Source organism: Corythoichthys intestinalis, chromosome 10 (assembly GCF_030265065.1).
Source record: "Corythoichthys intestinalis isolate RoL2023-P3 chromosome 10, ASM3026506v1, whole genome shotgun sequence".
NCBI lineage: Eukaryota > Metazoa > Chordata > Actinopteri > Syngnathiformes > Syngnathidae > Corythoichthys > Corythoichthys intestinalis.
Genome location: NC_080404.1, coordinates 9,900,949 through 9,913,248, shown reverse-complemented (window position 1 = coordinate 9,913,248; position 12,300 = coordinate 9,900,949). Strand labels below are relative to the sequence as shown.

General features: G+C 39.4%; 1 protein-coding gene across 13 annotated transcripts in view; it reads left to right on the top strand.

Moving 5' to 3' along the window:
• The window catches only part of dst (dystonin), a 255,373-nt gene extending 244,540 nt beyond the window's left edge, over positions 1–10,833 (top strand). For 3 of the 13 annotated variants that reach the window (XM_057848277.1, XM_057848280.1, XM_057848281.1), the window contains 3 exons: positions 2,659–2,769; positions 3,156–3,282; positions 8,541–9,847. In XM_057848277.1, coding sequence (XP_057704260.1) covers positions 2,659–2,769; positions 3,156–3,282; positions 8,541–8,797 — 495 coding nt within the window. In that variant the 3' untranslated portion in view covers positions 8,798–9,847. Of the gene's footprint in view, positions 1–2,658; positions 2,770–3,155; positions 3,283–8,540 lie in introns of all 13 variants that reach the window. The other 10 variants (XM_057848284.1, XM_057848275.1, XM_057848274.1 and 7 more) reach the window with 6 other exon arrangements.
• The last annotated feature ends 1,467 nt before the right edge of the window (positions 10,834–12,300 follow it).

Below are 12,300 nucleotides of genomic sequence, written 5' to 3'. Positions count from 1 at the left end.
AACCTCCTCTTTGGTCGTCTTATAGACCTCCTGCCTGCACTCAAAAAAAGATACATGGTATTTAGTCAAGAACCTTATTTCAAGTGGTTTCACACAACTGTTTTAAGTAACTATTAAGTTATGTAGTTAAATGAAAAAATGCATAAAAGATTTAAGTAAGACTTGATAAAGTACTTGAACAAGTTAAGCAATTACTATTCAAACCTTATACATGCAAAATGTGTAACCACCATGTGTTTTCTTACAACAGGAGTGTTAATTTTAAATACCGTATTGGCACGAATATAAGATGGCCCTGATTATAAGACGACCCCCTCTTTTTCAAGACTCAAGTTTGAAAAAAGACTTTTTGAACACCAAATTAATTTTTATACAGAAAATAATTACAGTACATCTGAAACAAATGATTATACCAATATATTTGAGAGAAAAAGCATGTTATTTTGCCTCATTCAAATCTTAACATCTGAACATTTAAATATATAAATTGGTTTGGACATGCCCAAACTATCTCAGTCTGGCCTCTCTGACTTTATCTCCAAATCCTCTAACATGCGCTGTACCTCTGATATGCTCATTCCTGATCCTATACGTCCTGAAGAACCTCAGCATCTTCATCTCTTCCACCTAAGTGGAATTATCTGCCAGTGCTTCAAGTTAATTTTACTCAGATTTCATGAAATAAGAAAAATAGCTAGCTGAAAATTAGGTTAACAGACTTAAGGCCAAGTTATGCTTCTGTGGCATACCTACGCCATCTAGGCAGACCCGATTTACAACCCCTCCGCCGTAGCCTGACGTGCAACTCCACAAAATCCTGAACTGGGCGTCACGTCAACGCGTGGTAACGTGATGCAAATGGACTGTGATTGGTCTGCTCAGACTGTTGTTTCCAGTTCAGCGCGAAATCACCGCCATTTTCAGACATTGTTGTGCTACACGAAAAATGGACCAAGCTGATCATCGAAGTGGTCCGCAACAACCTCTACAATGTCTCGTCAAGACATTATAAAGAGTGCCAAATGGCAAGCAATTCGTGGAAGAAGATTGCTGGAAATACGGGGCTGGAGGTCAGCAATTGTATAAAAAAATGGAAGAACCTCTGAGAAAAGTATGTGTGTGTTCGGAAGCGAATGGCCACACGAAGCGGTGACACAGTCGGCCAAAAACTGCCAGCTTTTTATCACTTTATGTCGTATTTTTGGTTGGTGCACTTTATCATTTATTGTGTACATATGTTTGCTGTGAGTCTGACTTATTTACATTTTACACTACACAAGAATAAAGCACAGGTTTGGTATCAAAAGAGTTGTTTTGATGTTAATTTTCAACACTAGTTCACACACTTGATAAATCATCACAGTGCTTTTATGATAACTTGTTTACCATCACCACCACCAGGTTTCCAACGCAATTTGGGAAGTCCCTAAACGGCCAGTCTCTGTGCGGCATCAACAGTTGGTCACACCACCTCCGCAACAGTCTTCTGCGTCGCCTGCGCCTCAACATTTGTATGATCAACATTTGTTGTTAAATGTTGATGAGCTGAAGATCCACATTCAATCGTTCCATCTCCGCTGGCATTGTTGTGTAACCGGACGAAAACTAGAAGTTGAGAAGAGTTCCCTAAAACCGTACAAACACAATGCAACACTCCTCTAGTGGCTTGGCGGTGAATTACAGAGCAACACATTCCTTTGCTGCAGAATTATTGAATGCTCATCATCGCTACGCCGTCACCGCAACGCAAAAGCATAACTCAGCCTTTATTTTAAGCAATAAATTAGTATGTTAAATCTTTAAAAAAAGCTTATTTGTCAGAAATGTTCTTAATTCAAGAATGGATATTGTTCAAAAAATTATTAGAAAGCAAATGTTTCTTGGTATAGGTGAAAAACGACCAACTTTTAGATGTATGGGCTAAAGAAAAAATAGTAATATTTACTTACAGTAAGTAGAATAACCTGACACATTCATCTGTTAATTAGTCTTTAACACTAAACAAGATGGAGAAAATTATTTGACTATATTTAGGAAAAATAATCTGATCAAGATGTTATACATTTTTTAGTTTATAAGTGATAATTATTATTGTAACATCAGCAAGGATGTCGCCAGCTTCGTCAGGTTTTGAATCATTTATTTCACAACTTGTACTACACAACACGGCTATTGTCTACTGTAGCCGACGCCAACAACAACACAACATGGAAAGGGAAAGTAAAAACTCTTAACGCACCTCTGTCACTCTCTCATCTGTCACTGGAACAGCATGCAAAACACAACCGCCACATTAGAACCCGATTCGTTACATTGTTATTATTATTATACCGATTTGTATTTATAATTTATTTGTTTTGCTATGTGTAATTGCTATTTGTGATTGTACCTGCAGTATATATGACGCATTTAGCGTAGGTTTTTGGGCTTTAGTACAAATTTATTAAATGTATTCTTATGGGAATAAAATACCACCATACGACATACGACCATAGGTCTAGAAATAAATTAAATTCGTATGTAGAGGTACCACTGTATAATCATTTGTTATTTATTCCCTAGTTTTGTTTAATCTTCTCCCCCATTTCATGTGCCTTTTGTGTATTTGATTTGTCATTCCGTGTTTCTTTGTGTTGTTGATTTGCCGTTGTTCCCCAGACATGCCAACACATAAGCCGCAATTATGATAAGCCATGGCTTACAAACAGCAAACCCTCCACTCCAATTAAATCATCCGACTCCTTCGGGAGCCCAGGTTCATCCGCAGAGGTATTGTGGCGTACATGACGTGAGCGCTTCCTGAATTGACCCAACTGGAATTTGCTACCGATTATAAATGTTTTCCATTATTTGAAATGATGTAAACATTCGTTTAAAAATTCGGAAACCACAGATTCCAATTGGGTCTTGAATTTGGTCTTTAACTACTAACGATTTCATTTCTCCCAGCAAACCAGTGATCCAAACTGATTCACTTCTGCATGAGTGATTTTCTATTAACTACTCTGTTTAAACAAACACTTTCTAACGTCATGTTTTTTGTTCAAAGTTTGTCCTGAATGGTGCAACTTATTTTAAGAATAGAGATCTTCGGCAGTAAATCATAATAGTAACTAGAATAATAACTGATTGTAAGTGCATATTGTGTTTTGCAGACGACACCAGTTCAAGGCAGCAAGTTGCGTCTTCCTGGCTACTTGTCGGGAAAAGGATTTCAGTCTAGCGACGACGGAACGTTGATCAATGCTGCCATTCTCAAAGCTCGCGGGCAGACGCTAGGTGGTGAGTGTCGGGAACCTTCTATCATTTTGTTTTTGTTGCGTTTTGAAGATTGGCACATTTGCTCACAAGTGCGTGCTGGTGGAACATAATGCACATATACCAGTATGGCTAGGTACCGCAGGTCTTAATGGTAAGCACAAATCCGATTTTTTGTCATATCTGTTTTTTTGGCATGCCCGTTCAGACTGCCTTTGTCCATTGAGACCGTTCAAGTATTACGCATGCGCACTAATTCGCAGCCCAACACGCGCTGAGCAAGAACACCCGCATGCGCAGAAGCATCAAAACAAATAACTACACATGCTGGCTGTCATCCGTCATTACAGGGAGATCATATTTTGATTTCCAAAAAGAGGACCCAAATAACACACATAAATAAATAATCCCCGTTTAGGCTTATATTCAAAGTTTATATGGATCGATTGAATACACGCTCTGTCCGTGCATGTCACACACACACACACATACGGGCAGTTTCCCCGACTCCCAGCCGTGTAAGCAATCTTGAAATATTGCTCATATAGAACAGAGAGAAAAGTGATCATTCTCAGGATTATCCTCAACCCATTTTTATTTTTTATGACTGTTGTCAAGCCTGTCCCTTCCTCAAAAGCTGTGTTCAAGGCAAGCTAGGCGTTAACGCACAGCTGCACCGCTACCGTAGCGCGATGTCTCTCTCGCTCTTTGATTACGTAATTGCTGCATAAATTCCGATTTGGGGGACTTGACAGTTCAAACCGCCCGCCACATTCTGGAAAAATGTGGCCCAGATCGGATTTTAAATGGTCCACTTCTATGCGACTTGTCCCGTTCAGACCGTCAATTTAATGCCTCACTCGATTCGGAAAAACACGAAAAATCAGATTCGTGGATTAAGACCTGCAGTATGAACCTAGCCATCAACATACATACTTGTGCTGGATGATATGACAACAGCCTACATATGAAAAGATAGTAAACTTATTATCATCATTTACTAGGCATACACCATATATGGTCTCTAGATGTCTCTATACCAACAAAAAGGGCACACACTTTTACTTAATTAAAAGTACAGTTATTCCCCGTGTTGCTCGACTTCCGCGATTTAAACTTCCTGACACCGGAGTCTCAGTCACCATTTTGTCTCCAGGATAAACAGTACCTAAGTCTACCTCACAGTATCTTATTTTTCACTTTACTTTATTAAAATGATGTGTTCTTTCCTCACTAAATGTGAAGTTGTTCTGTTCGTTCTGCTACAGACAGCAAACAAGGCAATTGCACTGGCCTAGTGGCTCCCTGGAGCTTTCTCAAAAATGTATGAAAATAGAAAATGGATGGGTGAGGGAAATACTAGTCCTTCTAAAAAAAATAGCATATTGTGATAAAGTTAAATATTTTCTGTAATGTACTGATAATCATTAGACTTTCATATATTTTAGATTCACACACAACTGAAGTAATTCAAGCCTTTTATTGTTTTAATATTGATGATTTTGGCAAAAAAAAAAAAGTCAAGAAAAACCAAAAATCCCTCTAAAATTTTGCATATTTCATCCAACCAATACAAAAAAGTGTTTTTTTAATACAAAAAAAGTCAACCTTCAATCAATTATATCAGCTTTGCACTCAATACTTGATCGGGAATCCTTTTGTAGAAATGACTGCTTCAATGTGGCGTGGCATGGAGGCAATCAGCCTGTGGCACTGCTGAGGTGTTATGGAGGCCCAGGATGCTTCGATAGCGGCCTTAAGCTCATCCACAGTGGTGGGTCTGGTGTCTCTCAACTTCCTCTTCTCAATATCCCACAGATTCTTTATGGGGTTCAGGTCAGGAGAGTTGGCAGGCCAATTGAGCACAGTATAGCCATGGTCAGTAAACCATTTACCAGTGGTTTTGGCACTGTGAGCAGGTGCCAGGTCGTGCTGAAAAATGAAATCTTAATCTCCATAAAGCTATTCAGTAGATGGAAGCATGAAGTGCTCCAAAATCTCCTGATAGCTAGCTGCATTGACCCTGCCCTTGATAAAATACAGTAGACCAACACCAGCATCTGACATGGTCACCCAGACCATCACTGACTGTGGGAACTTGACATTGGACTTCAGGCATTTTGGCATTTCCTTCTCCCCAGTCTTCCTCCAAACTCTGGCACCTTGATTTCTGAATGACATGCAAAATTTGCTGACATCTGAAAAAAAGTACTTTAGACCACTGAGCAACAGTCCAGTGCTGCTTCTCTGTAGCCCAGGTCAGGCGCTTCTGCCATTTCCAGCACATGCCTGTGCACGGTGGCTCTGGTTGTTTCTACTCCAGACTCAGTCCACTGTTTCTGCAGGTCCCCCAAGGTCTCGAATCCACCCTTCTCCACAATCTTTCCCAGGGTGTGGTCCCCTCTTCTGATTGTGCAGCGCTTCTTGCCACACTTTTCCCTTCCCACAGACTTCCCACTGAGGTGCCTTGATACAGCACTCTGGGAACAGCCTATTCGCTCAGAAATTTCTTTCTCTGTCTTAGCCTCTTGCTTGAGGGTGTTAATGATTGCCTTCTGGACAGCAGTCAGATCGGCAGTCTTGCCCATGATTGCAGTTTTGAGTAATGAACCAGGCTGGAGTTTTTAAAAGCCTCAGGAATCTTTCGCAGGTGTTTTGAGTTAGTTCGTTGATTCAGATGATTAGGTTAGTAGCTTCTTTAGAGTACCTTTTCTTCATATGCTATTTTTTGAGATGGGGATTTTTGTTTTTTCTGGGACTTTTTACCAAAATTATCAGTATTAAAACAAAAAAAGGCTTATACTACTTCAGTTGTGTGTAATAAATCTAAAATATGTGAAAGTCAAATGTTTATGAGTACATTACAGAAAATAATTAACTTTATCACATTATGCTAATTATGGTTTCTGTAGGAGGACAGACATGACACAAACATTCTTCTAATTAATTAATATTTTAATGAAGTTAAACTTGAGGCGGCATCGTACAACAGAGTAGGCACATGGTGCGTCATTCTCTATAGGATGCACTGCAGGGAAAATAAACATTTAAACATGAAGGCTCATTATACTACATTATATTTGTAGCCAACTTTTTGATTGTGGGCTAATATATCTAATATAGATACATAGAGTATGTATTATCTTCATTATAAGGCTTTTTATTTTTTGCGGCTCCAGACGTGTTTGTATTTTTTTTTTGGTCAATATGGCTCTTTTAACATTTTGGGTTGCTGACCCCTAAGCGTTAGGCCTTTAGAGGTACAAATGTGACTCCTGTGGCCTGTACTGCGAAGCAGGTTTTCTGGCTTATCAGGGTAACTTCGAGAGTAACTTCATCACCTGCAGCCTAAATTCCCGGCCAACCGGGACTACGAAAGGTGGATATGTTGAAATCGGGGAATGTTGCCATGGCAACATACGCCACACGTCAAACCTGGTCGTCTAAGAGTTAGATCTTGCTTAACCCCAGGTTTCCGATTAACCACGATACATTGAAACAGCACTGCTCCGCGGACGTGTCCTCTTGACAATGACAGCGTACCTGGACGACCTGTACGACATTACGCGGATTGTGAGGGGCTCTCTTCGGAGGGCACAAGTATTTAGAGACCGCCAGAATCCGCTGGTGTACCCGGACGATGTTCTGCATGAAAGAATAGATATTCAGCTGAGGGAATTCGTTACCTGTGCCAGCTGATCGAGGCGGACGTCTCTCATGTAACCCGCCGAAGTGAGGCCCTCACAATCGAGCAGAATGCGTGCCAGTCCTTGCGCTATTTCGCCAGCGGACAATATATGTAATCCATCGGTGATTCTGAATATCTGAGTAAGAACACTGTATGCCATGTGATTTGGAAAGCGGTAGGAGCGGGGTATGGAAAGGCTTCAAATTGATTGTTGAAGGTGCTGTACAGAAACCTGTGTCGGCTTCGCTGAATGTAAACAAATGTGGCGATTTGCTCTCATATGTGAAATATATGTAACTTTTTCAGCGTTATTTTGTTGTGTAAATGCAGATATAATGATCATAAAAATATGAAGACTATTTAAACATTGAGAACACTTGCGTTTTTTTCTGCCAACTCGGAGAGATTAAAATAAATGTCAAATCCACTGATAGAACAGACACACAAATATAAAAGATATAAATCTTTATTGAATATGCATTTTACAGTCTTGTTTAACTGTGAGAATTCGTTACGAAAGACAGGCTTTAATTTGTTATTATTATGCACAGGCATCGTCACAAATGTAATCATACAAAACGCAACCACGCATCGCATCCCCGCATTTCCTTCTTCTCCTGAGTCCTCACAAATATAACATAAAATTTCGGGGGGGTTTCGGGCTCTGGCCTGCAAATCAAGTTAATTGATCGGGCTGGGTTGGGCTGGATTTTTTAGGCCCGATCTAACCTCTACTCTCAAGATGTTCAAAGGACATACATACTCATACAGTCAAGGGGACTAAAAATACAATCATCCTGCTTCATGTGGTGATGCACAGACGATAAATTATTTCTTACAGTTAACGTACCAAATCTTTTTTTTATTGTCCTGACAGCAGGCTTTTTGTTTCTTTTCATCGACGTAAGTAAACTGGCATATTGACACATTCAAACGATCTGTAATTCGCTGCCAACAGACCAGTCGCGCTCTACCCGCTGAAGTGGTGTTGGATTTCGCGGTGAGGGTGAATTTAAGTTCTTCATAACTCAGCATAATTATTGCGCATAACACGTCTGTGAAATAAGGTGCCCGTCAAAAGTTCTGTTTGACTGTGGTATCCACCCCCTTTTAGCGCAGTAACTCTGATTGGGTTAACACAGGTTCAACAAATCAACCTCCTAATCAGCGTCGTAGCACCGATTGACCCCACATTAGGTAACCAGGTTTTGTCAACCCCGGTTTCCTGCTGGTACCCTGGGTTACTTCTGTGGAGGTTGAACTCCATTTGTAGTACAGGCCACTGCGGTTATTTAACAGTTAACCATTGTTATTGTTTGAACAATAGCATCTACCAGCTGATGATATAAGTACAGTCAATGGGGACAATGCTTTTTATGGCAACAATTTGTTTTTAGCACAACTGCTCAATTACGTGAAGGTAAATGCTGTAAACCAACAGTTTTAATATTACACTCAAAATGCGAATGAAACGTTAACTTTGCTCAATACATTTGGGCGGTGACTAAATACCACCCTTTATCAACAAATTGAAGTTAATTGTTTGTTCAACCATCTTAATTGGATAGCTAATTACCTGATTGTTCCCTGGCAGAATCCAGGAAAAGCTCGAGCCGACCCGGAAGCAAAGCAGGAAGCAGAGGCAGCAGTCGTAGAGGCAGCGATGCCTCTGACTTTGACATCTCAGACATCCAGTCGGTGTGTTCGGATGCGTCGGAGACAGTCGGGGATGGCCCGCGGACCATGCCGCGCTCACTGGCCCGCCATCATGGAGGGAAACCCTCCAAGATTCCCACACCGCAGAGAAAAAGCACTTCCACGAGCAAACTTGCCAAGGGATCCAAGCGATAGTCAGCGGCCTTGAGAGCAAATTCATGCCCCCAACACTGGAATTATCTAAGTGAAGACTGCAAATGTGCTGAGTGTTATTTAAATTGTTGCTGAGTTGTAAAATATTCCTTTTGAGAGGCCATTTGATCGAATAGTACGTGTGAATGGGATGTTGATGGCCTTGTGTATTTGTTTTTAATGTATTTTATTTTTTGTGAAAATGTGAAATGTTTTTATTGTATTTTATTTGATTGAACCCGTCAAGGTTTGTTGGTCTCTTGGAAATGGCGCTCAAGAGAAGTTACTGAATGTACTTTTGTCATGTATGTGCGCTGGACATTGGAGTAGCATCGTGCCACCATGTGTGTGTATGTGTGTGTGGCACCGCAAATATTTATTTATAAGTGCTAATAATGTATTTTCAAGGGCAATGCAATATAACTACGGTAAGCACTGCAGAAACCTTTAACAACACTATTACAAGTAGCAGAAACCTTGCAGTCACAAAGTCCTCCGTTTGCAGACCACTTCGCAGCAACATGTGAACTCCTTCACGTTAATAATATCTCTGTAGGCACGCCGCTTCATTTCAGTTGTTACTGTAATCTTATTACTTTGTAATAAACCTGCTTGCACCAAGCTGCCAGAAACTCACGTAGACCTGCTGACCATTGTGTCTTTATTCATGTTGCCATCATTCCTCATGTTATACTCACCCATAATGTTCAAAAGTTGAGTTTTTACCATAGGTGGAGTTTGACTTTTGTGGGAGGGGGGCAAAACATGTTGATGACACCAAAACACAGTGTCAGCAATAAAATAAGTTACCATGTATACTAGTATATTGTGTTCAATCATCAGTTAAAGCTCAGTTTTTGTTGAAGCTTTTGAAAGCTTAGGTTTAAAGAAATTCTAAATATCCCACCTCCTCAGGTCTAGTTTTGGCTCAGCAAATCAAAGAACCGTCTCTAAAGTACTTGTTACATGACGTGTTCGAAAAAGAATTTTGACCCGTTATAAAATACTTTGTAGGATTCACGTTCATTTCATTCATTTTTGTTGTTTTATTGCTTTACATCTTAGGTCTTTATTTTAAAGGGGAAGTTCAGAATTTTTGACATCAGGCTTAATCATTGAGTTAGTGGGGGTTTAAATAGTCAGTGGAGTTGATTTCATCAAATTCCGTGCAGTGTGTCAGCTATTTCTTAGTTTCAGGGCTCCGGAGTGGCTACGCTAGCGTGAGTCAATGGTGTCTGCTTAGCATTTCAGTAAAAAATGATACTAACTTGGTCTGAAATTAACAATTATTTTTAAATAATCAATTAATGGGACGATTAATTCAATCATTAATTGATTAATCAGATGAATGTCACTTTTTTCGATTGCCATCACAATTCGACTAGAAGTTGTTTATGGCATGCTCATTTACAAAAAAAGCTGCTGATTAACATTTTTTTCCTTGTGAGCAAAGCACTAATATTAATTGTGTTAATGACTCATTTATTTTCATCAAACAAAATCGAGTAAGGAGGAGGCAAATGAATGAATGTTTTCTTTATCAAACAGTTGTTCATAAATTTCAATCCAATTCAAAGCACACCCATATGACAATTTACAGTTTGAGTTTGAAAGGAGACTAAGATTTTATGTGAATGGATTTATGGGTATTTTTTCATTATAAAAAGAAATGAGACAATTTTACTATAACTCAAGTGCGAACATGCTTCTTCAAAAAAACACAAATGGTCACTTAAGCCACTAAATAACATAATCGCTAACTAGTTTGCAATGTTCTCAGTAGTAATTTACGTTTAATCAACAAAGAATATAAACAATACAATTGGCTTCATTTACTCACGTCTGACGGAAGCGCACTGGACCTAACAACACAAAAGACAATCTAACTCTCGGCACTTCGTAATATTATTGATTCAGCAACCCAGCCTGAGTGTAGCAGTGAATTCTTTCTCTCCTGCTGTAATCACTAGCGTGCAGCCTCACATTACACACAAACAAGGACCCAAACGGGACTGCTCATAGCTGCCGGCTAAAATTGATTATCAAATTAGTTGGCAACTAATCTACGATTCGATTTTAATCAATTTAATCGATTAGTTGTTGCAGCCTTTATATTAGGATGGTGGTGGGCAGGCTTAATAAACTGGTGAGGAAGGCCTGCTCTGTGGTGGGGCTTGATTTGGGCAGTCTGGAGACGGTGGCTGAGAGGAGGAGGATGATCAAATTCAAAGCCAACTTAGAAATCCCCTCTCACTCTATCCATGACGAGCTGTGGCAGATGGGCAGCGCTTTATACCACCTAGATGCAGAACCGAGCGCTATAGGTGCCTTTGTACAGCAGCAGAGGTCTGTGCTCACAATTTAATGTACATGAAGCCAAGGGCCTATGTAGATTTCATCTCAACATTGGTAGTGACGATATAACAGCATAACCTGCATGTACACTTTTTGCTGGGGACAGTAATGAGGCCAAACAGATTGGGTGAACGGGGGTCAGGGCTACATTTCTCACAAATACGAACCTAATTAATTGATAGGCTATGATCAATGCAAAATAAATCTGTATTGGCCTATACTAACTTTCACATGTACTGGTTCAGGCAATACACCGTTTGATTCAAACCTTTGTTTTTAAAAACATCGAAAGAAACATTCTGAAAACTTCCAGAATAAATGTACGGATTTTGTTAGCAAATTTAAATTGCAATATTTGAACATAAATTATATTAACATGCACAATAAATACACAGTTGTTAATAATCTCTTGACTATGCAGTAATGCAAAAAAATAAAAATAAACATTTGTCTGAAGACCACTCAACAATGTCTGTCTAAATAAATACAGTTGGGAGAACAAGTATTTGATACACTGCCAATGGGTTTTCCCATTGGCAGTGTATCAAATACTTGTTCTCCCCACTGTAAATATAACTGGGGGAAAAAAATACCTTACTCAGGGCATAACAAAAATAAAAAGGGAGCCTTCCCTTAAGGTAAAACACGCCTGCTTTTGTCCTCAAGCACAGATGAACGCAACAAAAAATAAAACCTTCTTACCTCAACTATGATTAATGTAAGATTATCTGGGGAAAAAATGTCTGCATAGGTTTGAAATAAAAATGTTTTAAAGAAATGATGTAGGAAATAAATGAATACATTTTAAATAAATGCAAGTCATCAGCCAATCAAACGTGCGTTTTGAGGTGAAACAATTGGACCGGCACATTCAGCAAGTGAAAATGGGTAAATGTAAGGTCTGAACATAATGAAAATAATTCACTTCATAATGGTAGGGTCAATTCTATCCTTACAACATATGGGAAGACAATATAAATAACCTATATAACTGAACTCATTATATGATGCAAATAAGGTTTCTTAAAAGTGGGTGGGGACAATTTGAGGATCCTGAAAAGTTGCTCGTGATATGTCCCTGCCATACCTATGCAAACCTACGCCCTTTCTTGAACGCATTACGAAAATAACAGTTACTCTTTTTGTTTGTT